The following is a 17,605-nucleotide window of genomic DNA, read 5'->3' on the forward strand; positions in this document are numbered from 1 at the left end:
CCTGAACTCGCTGAGGCGCTCCATAAGCCGATCTTGCTCGGCTTCCTCGGCCATCACGGGGAAAGCTGCCCTCGTCACTGGTCTCTGAACAGGTAGTGCTGCAGCCATCTCCTCCCGAGGTGCGGTCGCCGGTGCCCTCGGTGCGACGTCCACCACGGGTGCTGGCGGTGTGGGACCCTGGGTTTCCCTCGAAGCTGCCGCCTGCTGAAGTAGGAGGTCCTCGAGATGCTTCATCCGCGCCTCCTGCCGTTGAGCCACCTCGGCCTGTCGCTGCGCCGCTGCCGTCTGCTGCGCCAACAAATCAGTGAGGACCGCAAGCTGGGCCCTCAAGTCACGGACCTCACTAGATCCGGAAGTAGCAGAGGTCTCGACCTCCTCGGGGTGTGCCGCATCATCCGCCCCGGCAGATTGGGAGCGTGTAATCGGCATCGTCAATATAGAACATAAAAGTGCAAGTTAGTAACCCGCACTATCGAGTCCCCGCTCAAATAACAAAACCCCAAATCACGCGAAAGTAAGGAAGTGTCCTTCACTACTAACTCCCGATATTACGTTGTCGGCCGCCAACGTAACCCTCCGCGAAGTTAGAAGCCATACACTCCGATCAAACTCTAACTTTTTAGAGTTGTCATGAACCCAATCATAATACTTTCGCTCACAAGTCAATTAGATCTCGTCTCTCACGAGCCTAATTCCTATAGTCCAACCGGCCTAAGGTTCGCTAGGTCTACTAAGACTCAACCCTAGGCTCTGATACCAAATTAATCTGTCACGCCCCGGGACCGGCGGAGGCCCTCCCGGTAGCGTGCCCAGACCCGCCATATGTCTACACATATAAGGCGTCTACACTAAAAGCGGAAGTAAAAGCAAGTAAAAGAAGTGAAATAACTAGCAACTAATGATATCAGAGCAAGAATAGTTCTATCATCCACACCAAGGTAATGAAACAAGGCTAAGATCCAAATATAACCATAAGTAGTACAAATCTAACTCCCAAAAAGGAATACAAAGATCCAAAAGGAGGTGGTCTCTATACATAAACGGGTACAACGCTCAACCTCTCACAAAATAAAACCACGAGAGGTAGACCACCTATCGAATCGTCCTCGAAGGAAGCTAGCTCGAAGCGACTCCCTTCCCGCGGTCCCTAGCCTCTCCCGGCGTGGAAGGCTCTGAAAGAGAACACAAAACAGAGGGCGTGAGAACTATAATTTATAGTTCCCAGTGGGCAATTACTGACCTCAGCTCATCGCACCACTAGGCCCCAAAAGAAAAGGGTAAGTACTAAGCAATAATAAGAGTAATAGTAACAGCAGTACGAAAGCATAAGTGAAGTGATAAACCACTATATCACAAGTAAACCTGATGTCATGGTGATGTACATCTACGCTATCATAAGATATTACGTCTCAACATGATAAACAAGTAATCCTCACAATGCAATATGTTCATGCATAAAGAGTAAGCTTTAACCAAGCAACCGAGTATACTACAATGCAACAATGAAACCGGCAAGTATGCTACATGTACCAATGCTATATCATGAACATGTCAAAGTAATCCAACTACTAAACCTATCTAGTAGTAATTATTCATTCCCAAAACTGTGTCGATTTCCATTTCCAATTAAGGACCTACTCAAGGTAGTCCAGCTTGTGCCGCCTAAGTGCCTGTGGTAGCCCGACATTCCTACTCTTGGAATGTGTCTGTCCCACTCGACCCCGTAGGCTTCTCAATACCGCACGAGCGATCAACAGTCGCGTAGGCTAACTCCGGAGTGCCGGCTTGCAGGGAGCGACCCTCACAAGCATGTGCGAATGAGCACAAATGGCAAGCAAGCGTAGTCCAAGTCTCAATTGTCCAATCCTCATGTCTCTAACATGGCATCATAACTAGCATCCCGAAGATCTAGTCTAAGTCACAATGTGAGGTCCCAACACACACTTGCTTAGTGCCTCTTTATGACACTTAAAAGCATCACACGTGATCAAGTCATTCTTGTTCTATGTTCATTTTAAACATTATACTTAATGACTATATTACCCGGCCAATGCCTCTTTATGAACATTGGCTCAATTCTAAGTAGGTCCAAGTTCTCTAAGCATTCTAAGCTTCTAAAAATCCTAAGTGTCGCCAATTGCATGTGTGTTAAATGCAAGGGAGGCAAGATCGTTTACATAATAGGGATCATGGTTCCCAATCATAACTAGAATGCTAAGTCTCACATGCATGCACTCTTACCACAATAGCGGCCTGCTAAAATTTCACTATTCATTATAGTGACTGTTAGCATTCTAAAATTAGTAAATAAATTAACATGGAAATGCTCGAATTTTCTAATTTTTACGAAACATATTTGCCAAATATGTAGCATGTTCTCATATCATAGGCTAGGCAAACCCACGGAACCGTCGCGTGCTCTTCGATTCGCCGAACGGCAGTTGCACGATCTCCAATACCTAAAAGGTATTGAGCGAAAGTATACACGTGTATTACGATGCATCTTATAATATCAAACATTAACCTAGAAGCACAAAGGGCCAAAACTCACCCAAGAGTAAAAATCCTCTCCTAAGCCCCAAAGGGGAGCTAGAATCCTTCCAATCCAAGGCCGAGGAAGGTTCTAAACCACTAATTTGGTCAAAAGCCCTAGATCAAAAATGCCCAAAAATAAGCCCAAGGTATAATTAGGGTTTCATCCAAAAACTGTTAGCAAAACAAGATCTAGAGGAGGGAAATGAGCAACCAACCTCCTTAGAAGCTCCAATCCTAGCTCCAAGGGTGAAGATCTCCTCCTATGCAAGCTCCAAGACCAAGCCTTCAAGCACCAAGGGAGATGAGAGGGTGAGGAAGATGCTCCAAGCCCACTAGTAGCTCCAAACTCCTTCTCCTTCCCTCCCTCCTCTCCTTCTCTTTCTTCTTCTTCTTCTATATCAAGGGTGTAGAGAGGGTTGAGAGAAGAGAAATGGGGAGAAGAGAGAGTGGAGGGGTCATATAGACCCTCTATTGTAACAAAATCCCAAGTGGCCCCTCAAAAATCCAATATTGGATCAGCCCGGTCTGGGCAGTTTTCGCCCAGAGGGACCGGTCTCTCCCCAGCAGGGACCGGTCTCTCGCTGCGAACCCGAAAACCCAACGTTCGGGAACCGGTCTCTCCCTGCGTGGGACCGGTCTCTCTCTGCGAAGGCGCGCTCGGGGACCGGTCTCGCCCGCCAGGGACCGGTTGCCTCAGGGCTACCGCCACACTGTTCACTGGGGGACCGGTCTCTCCTTCCAGGGACCGGTCCCCGAGAGTAAAAACTCTTAGGACTTGTCCAGAATTCTAGTTTTCGAACTTTTTAGGTCGAAAAATATTCTACGACCCTCCACCAAGTGTGGAAAAGCTCGAAACACATCCAAACACTCGAACCTCGCAATTTGCAAAGGTCCAGTGTGTTACACAGTCTCAGATGATGTACTAGGTATTTCAGATAAGATGTTTTGAGGCTCAAGTGACTCATTTGATGCAACATTTTTAGAAGATACAATGGGATTATCAAATGCTGAAACATCATCATTCACAGGCAATACAAATGGAGAATCATTATCATTATCATTCATGAAAGAATTAGAAGAACCATTCACAGAAGAACTTACAGAAAAGGCTTGACTACTTTTATATTGATAGATTCTATCACCGTCTTAGTTCGTAAATTGTACGCACGATAAGCACGACTTGTAGTAGAATAACCAAGAAAGATCCCTTCGTCACTTTGGGAGTCAAATTTTTCAAAATTTTCACAATCCCGAAGGATAAAACACTTACTCCCGAAGACACGAAAGTATTTAATATTAGGTTTCCTACCAAGCCAAAGTTCATACGGAGTATTCAAAGTACCCGGACGCACATAAATTCGATTGATAACATAGACGGCCGTGTTAACCGCTTCGGCCCAAAAATAAAGCAATTTTCTTACTATGAAGCATAACACGTGCCATGTCACGCCCCGCGACCACCCGCCTATTTGGCCGGGTCGCGGCGCCGCAACAGATCGCCGAAAGGACAGGGTTTCCCCTGTACTGCGGACAGAGTCTCCCCTGTACGTTCAAGGCATAGCAATCAATACAATGTACGAAGTTCCAACCAGGAACACATTTCAATCAAGATTGCATAATGGAAGGTATCAAACAACATAACACATCTTATGTTATTACATGCATTCACATTCATACATTTTACATCCCAAATACTTAATACATTCTTTTTAGCTTCCAAATACAATCTAGCTGTAACAATATTATTACAACTTGATTCTTTTCATTCTTTACATCCCTAAGTAAGGCCGACTCAGGGTACCGCTATCTCTGGTCTCGGTGGTAGGGCGCTAACTATGGAGCTACGCCCTCGCCTCGCGCTGCCGCGCCGCTCACGTGCGAACCTGTAACACCCCAAAACCATGTGGGGTGAGAACCAACTCCATGGTTCCCAGTGGGTACGGCCACCCAAGGGAAAAGCTCGACCAATAGGTCCAAGGGAGGCAACTGCAAGTTAGTTCAATAAATAGATAGATACATATCTTGATTATGCAACGAATAAAACCATGCATTGCCTCACGAACGCAATAATATAATGCTATATGCAAATCATGCAATAATGCAACTATGCAACCAACTAGTAGTTCATTCGATACTACTTTCAATTCTGCTAACCATAGCTCATCCATTTGATATTTAAGGTTTCCTCTATCTTAGATTCTTGTCAATCACCGTTTTAATCATAAGGTTTCATCTTCCTTTACAAGGCTAACCACCCGACTCGGTCTTGAGTCAATCGTCTGCGGAGTACCGCACGAGAACCAGGCTCGAGGCGATGGACGTCTCACATACACCTCAGCCCTAAATCCTCTCGACTGGGATACCAATCCATAACTCATAAGGTATACTTGTTGTACAATCATTTGGCTATGACCCAATCTTACCGGTTAACCATGTTAACCCCAATAACTCACAACCAAATCCCTTAATAACGGGGGACTCGAACCTCCCTAGGGACCGTCAACTGGTGGGACTTTACCACGCCCAGTGGTGACCAACTCCGGAGCGCACCGCCCGAGGGGGAGCTACCTCCCTCAAGCCAAGACGTAACGTGAGTATCGATCCAATCCTCAACTTGAGGATTCATAGCCACTCGTCACAATGCCAATGTCATGATAGGTCTTTACCTATTTAATCATGCCACTCTCTATGTCAACTTGGACCAATGTCAATATGATTAAACTATGTTTAACAATTACTTTCTTGATGCCAATCATGTCTCTATTGTCATGGTCGCCCTTGTTTACTAATGTTCAAGTCCAACTCTCACATTTACACAATAATAGGGTCCTAACATACATGAATGACACCAGAATATATATGATCAATCACCACAAGTATTTGCTAGGTTCAAGATGCTAGGTTTAATGCCACTCAATCTAATACATATATAGATTGTCCACTATGTTCCACAACATGGCAATATGTCATCAAGTATGTTTTTCTATTTAACATAATCCACAATATGTAAATTCATAATATATCATCATGCACATATACCACTAGCATCACATGATTTGTCAACATACATATAGTCATTATCCAAAATAGTCCATACTTAGCATCTCATGCATTCTTTTACCACTTAATTCATTATGCATTACATTTAGCATATTCTACAACATGTCATCATACATTCCTTTTATGATGTTCTTATAATGCTAACATTCATACGCCCTTTATATTATGCATTCAAAGCATTAATCATATGCATTTATCTAGCATTTCTATAGTATGTTAACATGCATTCTTTTCACATTCTTATATTATGTCAATATGCATCAATATGAAATCTCATTTCTTAGACATAAAGGGCGACCTAGTCGCTTCGGTAAGCACAACCCACCTCATTTCGCGTTCCGATTGTTTGTCGACACTTGCAATCGGCCGCCCACGGCACCTGGCACCCGGTTTGACCCGATCTCTTGCGCGACCACCCGAACGGCCTCCAATTCATGATCCGAAAATTAAAGGTCTTCGGTTATGTGCCACGATACTTCAAATCCATTTTCATGAATTTACGATATCGCCTCGGCCCTCCAGGCGAAAACGAAGCCTAAACATCCGTTTCTTTAATAACTTCGCAATGGCTCGACGAATCGCCGAACCGTCTTCGCCAACGCGTTCGTTTACCTAGCAATTAGGTTTACGGAGGGTCAAATGAGATCAAACCCTCATATTTTACAAAACCCCATTCGGAGCCCTAACATGCAATTAACCTCTAAATAATCCAAATTAAATGGAGCAAACATATTTAGAATGCTCATTAGAGGCTATTAGAACACTTAGAACTAAGGATTAAGCCAAATCCTAAAAGCTTACCTCAATGTGAACGCCGCGACGAAAACACGCCGCTCCAACGGGCGCACGAAAGCTCAATCCGTCGCCTCCAACGCGTTCGCAAGCATATTCTCCACCAACCCCGCGAATTTGAGCGAGAGATATAGAGAAATGAGAGAGATCTCTAGAAAGAGAAAGGAGAGTTTCTCTCCTCTCTCCATGTGTGCGTGCGGTGTGTGTGGGTGTGCACGGCTGAAGGAGGAAGAAGAAGCATCATGCTTCTATTTAATTACACCCCAACACTATTCACTTCCAGGCAGCTTAAAATCTGATAACTTTCGCCGGAGCTCCCTAAATGTCCGTTTGAGCTCAAACTTGACAGTCATGTTCGGTTTTAATTAACTTAACAAGCTGACGATGTGACGCACTGGACCTTGCAAATTGCGAGGTTCGAGTGTTTGATCTATGTGACGAGCCATCTCAGACTTTCTGAAGGGTCGTAGACGGTGTTCCGACCCATGGTTCGAGTCCCGAGAATTGTGGTTTGAAACAGTGTACCAAAACCCGAAAAATCAGATTTTGGTTAGCTCTCGGGTTGCCTTCTGAGGGCTGTGTACCGGTACGGGAGTGATGGCTGTACCGGTACAGCCATCGACTTTGGCCGCTTCTCAGCCAACCCGAGGCTCGGGCTGGGCATTTTCGTAGAGGGTGTACCGGTACGCGGGCCCGTGTACCGGTACGCAGTGCAGTATTTGAACTGTTCGAAACTGCAGGGGGTTTTTCGCATTTGTGGACTTTTATATGTGTCCCCACGCCCCATGGAGCTCTCCCTGAGCTGGAAACCGTGGAGAAGCAAGGTAGGGAGAACCTCTTCTCCTCCCTTTGGTTTTGATCACCTTTTTGCTTGGGTTTTGATGGTTCTTCCCTCTCTTTTGCATTTTGGAGCTATTTCCACCATTGTTGAAGCTTGGAGCTTAGGTTTGGAGCTTGATTGAGGGATTATTCTTGAAGTTTGAGAACTTTGAGCTTGGTTTGAAGCTTCTAAGAGGTAAGAGGCAAGATCCTTTCCTCTAGATCTAGTTTTTGGTTGGATTTTACTAGATCAAACCCTAGATTTTGGATTTTAGGGTTAAATTTGGGGATTTTCGTTTTGAGGGCTTTTGTATCAAATTGATGGGTTTAGAACCTTTGTTTAGGTTAGATTGGGAGGACTCTAGCTCCCATTTGGAGATTGTGAGAGCTTCCTTCGCAATCGGTGAGTTTTCGTCTACCCTAGCCCTATATGCTTAATGATTGAGCTTAGCGTCGTTTGTTTCGACTAGATGACACTTGTTCTTGTACCTCTAAGGTACTAGGAGACTAGAGGACACCCTCGTTGGAGCGCACGAGGAGTTTCGTTGTCATCGGTGGGTTTGGCTTCGTGGAAATGGGGCGAAATGGCCCCTATGCTCTTTCTACTTGTTGTAAATTATTTTTAAGTTCATTTCTATGCTAAATGGAATTTATATGAATTTTAGAGCACTTAAAATGCATGCCTCGTGTATTATGAAAATTTCACTATATAGTAGAGCTATATGAGTAGAATGCATGCATACGGGAAAAGTATTTATTTTGCAAGTGAAAAATACATCTCTTATGAGAATTATGACTTGGAATATGTACTTTGGAACATAGTTACCATGTTTTGACATAGAGAACCAGAGTGTCATAAGGCGCACTTTGAAACTATAAACTATGAACTGCAACATAGAGACCACATTGGTAGGGCATACATATAGTCTATATTCATAGTTAGAGGACATGATGGACATAGGATAGGCTTTGAATACTGAAGATTCCATGTTATTAGCAGAAGGAACTTGCGGTACTGCGACAGATCATTTGACTAAATTGCATTGTCTCATTGGCACTGTTGTGAGGTTCAGTTCTACAACCGGCACTCGGAGATGGGCATTGCGAGATACATATTCGCCGTGCGGGATTTTGGGCGTGAGTGGTTGCGTGGGAGTCACTCCTAGTGGTGGGAACGCGGTAGTTGATTACCACGGGCATTAGGCTCGGCCACGGCAGACAGCTACGGGGGGTCTCGAGGCCATAGGAAGCCTTCGGGTGGTCTCTTCAGATTTGATTGAGGTATTAGATGACAGTGTGACAGATATGACTTAGAGTATTATTTGGCATTGATAGGAATATATAACAACGGAACTTCTATTTCGCATTGTGACATTATGATAGTTGGAGATTTGTACTTATGCATGGTTCATATTATGTATTTATGCTAAGTAGAGATATGGGAGTGGGTGGTTGGTATGTTGACGTGTTACTGTGCTTCATTTTTCTCAGTTATAGTACCTGACTTATTGGTAGGGTGTTGCTGGTGTGTGTGTGTGGGGTTGGGGATGAAGTCTAGTATTGCCCACTGCGGAATATTTCAAGTTCTCATTGCCTGTTTCTATGTTTCCTTTCGCGAGCCTCGCCGGGGAGGCACGGGATCGCAGGCAAGCCGGTGATCGCGAGCTAAGCTCGCGAGAGAGTTTCTGTTGCCTAGGTGGTTTACTACTCCATTTTATATTTTGAGAGAGTGTTGAGCTTTGTATCATGTATAGAGACCACTGTGTACCTACTATAGAACTTGTATTTGGGATCCCTATTGTACTTCTTTTATGTTTATTTAGTGGATTACAGTTTTATCCTTATCCCTTGTTGTAGGGTGGCAAATTTTTGAGGACATTTTATTGATGTCTGATATCCTAGATGTCTTTATTATTGTTTTAGTTATTGTTGTTTTTAGACGTCCTTATATGTTGTAGACATATGGGCGGTCTGGGCACGCGCGGGCGGGTTCCGCTGGTCCGTGGGCGTGACAGCGATCACTGGTTCAGTTTCGAACCCCGTATTGGTCGATAAAACTGTTACGAAGCATCTTTTATCAGATAGCTTTCGATTTTATTTCTCACTCTACGGGTGTAAGAAAAATATGAACCTTAAAAATTAGCTAATAAAAATATTTTTACAGCTCTGCCAATTTTATAATTTTCTGGATGTGTCATTTCTGCTAATTTATCTATCCGTTTCACAAATTTTATGATCTTCTGTTTCATCGGATGTTCAGCTAAGTCATTGACTAGTTTACTTCTACAAACCAATAGAAATAGTTTTCTCACACTATTTTTATTTTTATCAAAAGCTGGTATGTTACATGCCCATCTCTTGTAAACCCGATTTTTTGCGTTCTACACTCCGTTTTTTGCGGGTGTATAAGGAGCGAGAATTCATGTTTTATGCCTATTTGAAACAAAAATCATAATGTGAATTTATGAATTTCTCCCTTTGATCACTCTCGAATAGTAAATTTATCGTTACGCTCATTCATAAGCGAGAGACATAATTCTCAGAAAAGGAATCGAAAGTATCGGCTTTTCAGTATGGAAGGCATCCATACATATCGAAGTTAAATCATCAACAATAGAGGATTATAACGTTTTCCATCCAAACTTTGAATCCTAGATGGTCCCATCAAGTCCATATAAAGTAATTCTAACGGTTTAGATGTCCCTAAGTGGTTCAAATTCTTACGTGCGGATCTAGTTTGTTTTCCCAGTTGACAACCCTCACACACAGTGTTCTCTTTGAAGACTATCTTAGGTACACCTCTAACAACCTCCTTCTTAGATATCTTAGATAGTTCCTTAAAGTTCATGTGACCTAATCGTTCATGCCATAAAGTTTCGGTCTGTAATGTCGCTAGGTTACAATGTTCAGTTGAAGAACTAGGAACTACATAACAGTTATTCTCAGATCTTACACCTTTTGAGAAAATAGAATCATCATGAGTCACATTGCATTCTTTATCAGAAAATTTCACAGAATACCCATCATCACACAATTGGCTTATGCTTACGAGATTTGATTTAAGCCCCTCAACATAAAAAACATCATTCAATGTAGGGCCATCTGAGATAGTGACAGTTTCTTTTCCAATAATTTTCGATGACCGACCATCTCCAAAAACAACAAGTCCACCGGACATTTTATTTAAAGAAGTAAACCAATTTTTATCACCGGTCATATAACGTGAACAACCACTATCCAGATACCAAGAAGTGTTGTCGTAAGCATGAAGCGAGGCGTGAATGATAAGGCAAGGAAAGAGTTCACCTTTACGCACCCAAACCTTACGTGTTTTGGGTTGCGTTGGCCGACTTGATTGCGAAATATGTTGCTTGTCGACGATTTGAGCAATTTTCTTCTTAGGATCATCCTTCTTCCGTTTCCAAGTTTGCTTTGCATTTGTCTTTGGATCTTCCTTCTTTGGTTTCCATGTCTGTTTGTTCTTAGGATCATCCTTCTTTGATTTCCATTGTGCCTTCCGATCCAAGGGTGTAGTGGGGCTTTTAGCCTTTTGTTTGCAAACCCTTTTCACATGACCTAAAACACCACAAAGATGACAAATTTTGTTAGCAAATGAGTTTTTCGGAGGGATAAACTTACCATAAAGCTTAGGAACCACTTTTGTAGAATGTTCGTCATCTTTCTTCATCGCTTGATCAATATACGTCTGTTCGTATCCAAGTTCAAGTTTATTTGTTTGACCAAGTCCAAGCATCTTATCAAGTTTGCTAGAGCCAGACGAGAATTGATTTAAATCCGATTTAAGTTGAATAATCGTCTTGGTGAATTCCATATTTGCTTCTCTAGCTTCCGAGTATTGCTTGGTAAGAAAATTAATGTTTTCAACATGAGACTCATTTTCCTTTTCAAGCAATGTACACTTCTCAAATAAAGAATTGTAGGCCTTAGTCAAACCATCTCTTTCTTGTTCTAGATCCTTTGACAACGAGGCCATTCTTGAATTCTCTTGTTCTAAGTCATGTAGACTCCGCCGCAGCTTCTTGTTATGTTTTGCCACCTTCTTTGATTCGACGACCAATTGTTGATATGCTGTGACCATGTCATCTTCATCCGACTCTTCATCCGATGAATTCTCCGTAGACGATTTTTCATGCCTAGATGACATAGAGATAGAATCTGTAGATGCTAAACACATAAAAGAGTCATGTGCAATAAGTGCCGTAGCGTTAACATCCTCATCACTTGAAGATGACTCACTCGAAGACGAGTCAGCCCAAGTGATGGCTTGCATTGCTTTCTTTTTTAAGGATTTTTTATTAGGGCAATCCGATACAATATGACCAAATCCTCTACACTTATAGCATTGGATTTGACCTTCATTAGTTTTCTTCTCTTTTGAAAAATCTTTAGAAGAGCTTTCAGACTTTTTATTCTTAGAATAGGAAGATGAAGAAGAACTCCCTTTAGATTTGCTTGACTTGGAGGAAGTGGACTTAGGAGGAAACTTCTTTCTAAAGTTCCGACAGAACTTTTTCGTTAGAAGCGCTAGTTGCTTTTCAAACTCCTCCAAGGTTTGCTCCGACTCCGAGTTCGATGAAGCTGTAGAGTCATTTCCTTTTGTTGATTTTAGAGCCATCCCTGAAGCTTTAGAAGAAGATTTGGAAGAAGACGAATTAGAAGGAAAAGTCATCTCATACGTTTGAAGTGCACTTACTAATTCTTCTACCTTGAGTTCATCCGGATGTTTTACCGTTTCAATAGGCGCAACCTTTGGACGAAATCGTTCGGGAAGGGTTCTCAAAATTTTTCTCACAATTTTAGAGTCCAGAATTTTCTCGCCTAAGTTAGCACACGTGTTTACAATGTCTTCTAAACGAGTATAATACTAGGTAAAAGATTCATGTTCTTCTATACGAATAGAGTCAAATCTACTTGTAAGCATTTGTAATTTTTGAATCTTTACCAAGCTTGTACCCTCGTGTGTAACTTGTAAAGTATCCCAAATTTTTTTGACGGTTTCACACGTCGAGACACGAGAAAATTTCGTTTGATTTAAAGCATTAAATAAAGCATTGATACCATTTCCGTTGAACGAAGATAGTTCGTTTTCCTCTTTCCACTTATTTCTAGGATTCGGACCGGTAACATTCTCGACAACTTCAGTAGAATGTTTCCACCCGAATTCAATGGCTTGTCATACCCGCTCGTCGATGGCAATAAGAAACGCCCTCATACGGACTTTTCAATAAGCGTAATTAGTGCCATCAAAGAGAGGGGGTCGATTAATGTTACCGCCCTCGGCCATGATTTACAATCTATACCCGCTCTGATACCAATTGTAAGATATGGATCCCGAGGATCTAAAAGGTAAATAACACCTAGAGGGGGGTGAATAGGTGTAAAACGGCAAAATCAAAAACTCTCGATGCAAATAAAAAGAATAGCGGAAAATAAAAACAACACACCGAGATTTTAACGTGGGAAAATTCCAATTCGGAGTGAAAAACCCACGGGACCGATCACACGAAGAAAATCCACTAAGAAAACTTGAGTACAAGTGATTGAACCGAAATACAAGACTCAATTTACCGAATTCTTGTTGTCGATTGTCTTCGCCAGTCCTCGATCGATAGGAATCCTCCAATCGACCCCGCCGCAACTCCTTGCCGCATCAACGCCTCAACTCCTCGAAGCGTCCACCGAATCCTCGGCTTCATGCGAGATCCACGCGCTGAACCTCCTTCCGGAGCTTGTAGAATCGATGATTTGTGGTGATTAAGACTTAGAATCCCATAAGCAATGAGGGTTCACCTTCTAATCAAACATCTACTTGATTCTCAAAGAATATCTCGAGTTAAAATCGAAGAATCAAGTAGATCGTTGATTATATGAAACTTGTTATATGAATAAAATCATAAGAATGTGAAAATAAGTTTCTAGGGTTTTAGAACAGTAGAAATTCAAAGCCTAAACTCATATGATGACCCCCATGGCTTATTTATAGGTTTAGAAGATTTAGAAGTAGACTAGGATTGCCAAAAGTCTATTTTAAAAACTGGTGTCGTCCTCAGGGACCGATCCTCTCGAGGAGACCAGTCTGTCAGAGACCGGTGCCTTGGGTGGGAGACCGGTCCCTCGCTGCGTGACAGAAAACACAACGTTCGGAAATCGGTCTCTCATGCCAGAGACCGGTCTCTCATGCCAGAGACCGGTCTCTCTCTGCGAGTCAAAAATCCCAACATTCGGGAACCGGTCTCTCATGCCAGAGACCGGTTGTACCGACTAGGAGACCGGTCCCTCAGATCAGGAGACCGGTTGCATTAGTCTTTCACGTAGAGAGAACTCTCGGGAACCGGTCTCTCATCTCAGGGGATCGGTCCCAGCACATTGAAGACCTCAGTTTGTATTTTCTATTGCAATCCAAGTCTTCTAAACTTATTGTAATTAGATAAAATCACCAAAAATGATCTATTCTTCATACCTGAGGTGTCGTGCTTTCCAAATGAGTCTTTGCTCTTCAAATTGAATCTTCTCTTCAAACCTTCGCGATCAACTCTTCAAGACTCCATTCAACTTTACGAAATCCGCCAACCTAGAAAATCCTTAACAGTGGAGGGACCGGTCCTTCCCTGCCAGGGACTGGTCCCTGAGGACCTTCCCAAATTCACGCGTATGGGAACCGGTCCCTCCTGCCTGGGGACTGGTTGCATCGCGCGTCCACCGCAACCTTCAGCCACGGGGACCGATCCTTTCCTGCCAGGGACCGATCCCCGAGAGCAAACTTTGCCCAGAGAGCCGTCTGCCCCGCATACCACCTACGGGAACCGGTCCGCATCACCAGGAACCGGTCCCCGAGAGTAGTTTTGCGCAGACCCCCCCTCTGCCAGAATTCCTGCTTACGGGAACCGGACCCCGCCGCCAGGGACCGATCCCCGAGAGCAGAATCTGTCAAGTGCAAATTTTGCATCATTTGCTCTCGCGGACTCGATTCCAAAGCACTTTTTGTGTTTTAGACATCTTTAGCTCCTCCGAAGCCTACCTACTCGACAATTAGTCGATCCTGGACGAAGTCCAACTCTTGGATTTTGAGAATTCACTTTCTTACAGCCAGCGTTGCTCGCCTCCTACCTCCCCCTCCGTGTGACTCCGGGGGACCCTCGCCGCTGATCGGCGTCGCCCCGAGGTCACCGTCGCCGGAGGAGCCGAGCCCGAGCTCCTTTCTCCTAGTGCGGGTTAGGGCATCGCCGCCCGCCTCTCCGGCTGCCTCCCGTCAGCGTCCTGTGTGAGCGGCGACCTTTCCCCACCGGCCTCACCTTCCTGCCGCCGGCACTTTCACCACCGAGCTACCGCCGGCCGGATCCCAGCCCTTCTGCCCAATAAGCCTTAATATTGTGCTGTTTGTGCATAGTTCTAGTTTGTGCTTGCTTTTTTGGCGATCCAAGGCTATCCTGATGCTTCCGGAGGTGAGCACAGTGATCGCTGGTCAGTGCTGATCACAATGCTCACCTCACTTTGGATCAATAGATACCGAATTGGCTTGTTCGACGCAGTTTACTCTGAGTGCGCGCTGTTTGCTGAAAGTTCGGGTCGCTCCCGTGCCTCAAACAGTGAACTATTGTGCTCCGAATCATGAGCACGGCCTCCGACACGTCGAGACCCGTCAGTATGTGTCTTGGCAGACCTTGGAAGCCCTTGGTTTGCATTAACGAGCCACAAAATCACTTTATTTACATAAAATAATAGATTTTATGTAAATATAGGGGCTTTTATGCAATTTTGCATCTTGTGGCTACTGTGGGCAGTATGTACGTGGTAGGTGACCTCTGGACTGATCGTCCAAGGTCCGATAGCCTTTGCGGAAATCGAACGTCGATTTCTGTGCGTTTTTTCATTGAAATTCGCCGGCGGAACGAAGTTTCGGTTCGAATTTCATCTGACAGTGTGTCTTTGCCCTGAGTTGTGTTGAGCCTTGTTGGCTAGTCACCATCGTCATATCGTTAGTTCGGAGATGACGAGTGAGCGACGGTGGGTTCCGGTGTCGAAATAGACACTTTCGGAAACCCGGATTCGAATAATTATCCGGTGATAATTGTTTAGTCTTGTAGTCTTGTGTTTGCTGCCAAGACGTCCAAATCGGAGTGTTTTGTGGCAGCAGGTGACTCGTGGCACAAGTTGGTGAGTTTCGGGACACTTAGTAGGTCCCGACGGCGTCCCGGTGTGATTTTCGGCACTTCCGACGAGTTTCGGTGATCGGTTTTGGGAAACCGATTTTAGGGACTTGTGTGGGGTTGTGAGTTGTGTACTTTGGATTTGTGGGTTGGATACTAACTCGGTGGATCTTCTTAAGTCTGGTTGACTTGTGCGCACCTAGTTTTTCGACGCGATAGTGACAGGTGGGTGCTTCGAGCTGGTAGTCGGTGAGATCGTTTCACCTTTCTCTGTTCTTCTATTTTAGCATTGTAGTCTCTACATGTCAGTTGCTTTGTTATTGTTCGTTTATACCTTATTGATTGCATGATGATTATTGTTGATAGCCATGTAGAGCAGGCTTTGTAAGGACTGAAATTTTGGCAGTGTAGCTAAACTCTCTGTTGACGACATTTCTGTGTGTAATTTAATTACATAAGCACTTGTCAAGTTTCAGGAGAAAACGAGTTAGAATGGAAAAGTTACACAATCAATACTAATCACTTAAAGTGAATAGTAATTTCGATTTTCCAGAGGAGGCCGATCAATGGAGATGGCTTCTGGTGCATATCAGACTCCATTCATAGCGATCCAATAGTTCGTTTTGAATGGTTCAGTATTCTGGCACCAATGGCGCTGACGGATTTTAGGTTTGATGCACGAATTTTGAGAAATCTGGAAATACATGTATTGTATGCATTTGTGCATGGCTTTGTATTTCAGAGAGAGGATGGGTTTCATCGCGAATCCGTGATCAAGCGAGATGAAACAAAATCATGGATTTGATGTCTCTGTCGTGCTGATTGCACTGGTGTGATCCGTTCGCAAATCTGACGGATGGGTCTCCTAATATCGCATGTTGATCGAAAGGGGGTCATTATTGGCAAAATGGTAATTTTGCGAAAAGCGCGATATTTTATGTATCGTTTTGTGCGATTTCGAACGTTGAGGTGCGTACGTGCAAAATATACGCGCTGTGAGGGACTGGACTGCAAATATGCATCTCTGAAGGACTAAAATGCATAATGGCCAGCTTATATATTCGTTGCAACCTAGGGTTTCATGCTAACCCTAACCCTAGGCTGCCCCTACTACCCTAGTTGTGCCCACAGCTAACTCCATCACCTCCCAGCACACTGCCGCTCGTACCCTGGCCGCCGGCGAGCTTCTCAGGCCGCCGGAGAAGACCTTATTGCCCCCTCCACCATCTTCTCCATTACCTCCTCCTTCTCCATCTTGGCAGTAGACCATCCCTGGGTGATCCCTAGCTTCGAGCCCTCTTCCCTGGGTGCAACCCTAGCCCCGGCGCCGTCCCCGCCGGCACTCGCCGGCCCTGCGCGCCGCTGTCGCCGCTCTGGGTAGCCTGCGGCCGCCCCAGTCCAGCTCGGGCCGAGACCAAGCTAGCTTGTGGTCCACGAGCTACTACTGCCTGGGACTGACTGTGTCGCCTCCCTCTGGCCTCTGGCGACCCTTGTCGTCCTATCGCCGCCGCCCCAAGTCAGCCTGGCCGCCGCCGAGGCCAACATGGCTGAACCCAAGCCAAGCTTTTGAGGTGCGGGTTCAGCGTGCTCCGCCGCTACTGCCACCGCTCGGCACCCCCCTGGACCAACTCCCTGGGCCTCTAGAGGACCTCCACTGGCGACCCCGACCTCCCCCGGCCGCTGACGCCGCCATTTTATTCGGTTCAACCCGGTTGGGCTTTGTGCGGGCTGAGCCTCTCCACGCGCCTTCTTCGCCGCCTTCCGCCGACAGCCAGCGTAAGCACCGGCTCTGATTGGCCGGCCGTACATATCCACCGCCGGCGCCCCCACCGCCGGAGCTTCCTATCGGCCGGACTGGGCTCGTGCTCTACACGTCTTGGCGCGGCTAGGGCATCATAGACTACCGTCGCCGCCGCCTCCTGTTGCCTACCGACGAGAGCGCTAGCCCCCGCGGACCTGCCGCACTCATCCTCTGCCGGTGCGCTCGTCATGCGGCCACCGCCGGCCGCCCGTGCTCTACCTAACTCCGGTAAGCTTAAGTTATTATTTCTGTGCACTGTTTCAGGTTCGGGTCACTGTTCTGGTGACCTGAGGCTATCCCGAGACTTTCGAAGGTGAGCACGATGATCCTTGTTCAGTGACGATCATCGTGGCCACCTTCGTTGGGGTCAACGAGCCCCTGGTTTGCGGGATAAGTGCAGTTTAGGCGTTGTGCGCACTTTGTGGCTGAA

The 17,605-nt window shown here is 45.1% G+C and overlaps 1 protein-coding gene across 1 annotated transcript; it reads right to left on the minus strand.

Annotated features, from left to right (window-relative positions):
* LOC109713236 (FK506-binding protein 4-like) lies at positions 10,156–17,365 on the minus strand. The gene is made up of 5 exons (XM_020237233.1): positions 17,083–17,365; positions 11,093–11,382; positions 10,846–10,912; positions 10,529–10,782; positions 10,156–10,161 (listed from the first exon to the last, which is right to left on the minus strand). The coding sequence occupies exons 1-5, from the start codon at positions 17,363–17,365 to the stop codon at positions 10,156–10,158; spliced, it is 900 nt and encodes a 299-aa protein (XP_020092822.1).

This window comes from Ananas comosus, linkage group 7, assembly GCF_001540865.1.
Source record: "Ananas comosus cultivar F153 linkage group 7, ASM154086v1, whole genome shotgun sequence".
Classification (NCBI taxonomy): domain Eukaryota; kingdom Viridiplantae; phylum Streptophyta; class Magnoliopsida; order Poales; family Bromeliaceae; genus Ananas; species Ananas comosus.

Coding starts and splice junctions, on each gene's coding strand:
- LOC109713236 (XM_020237233.1), bottom strand. CDS start 17,365: ATGACGAGCGCACCGGCAGAGGATGAGTGCGGCAGGTCCGCGGGGGCT. Junction 11,383..17,082: donor CCCGCACAAAGCCCAACCGG/GTTGAACCGAAT, acceptor TAGCATCTACAG/ATTCTATCTCTATGTCATCT. Junction 10,913..11,092: donor AAAAGGAAAATGAGTCTCAT/GTTGAAAACATT, acceptor GGATACGAACAG/ACGTATATTGATCAAGCGAT.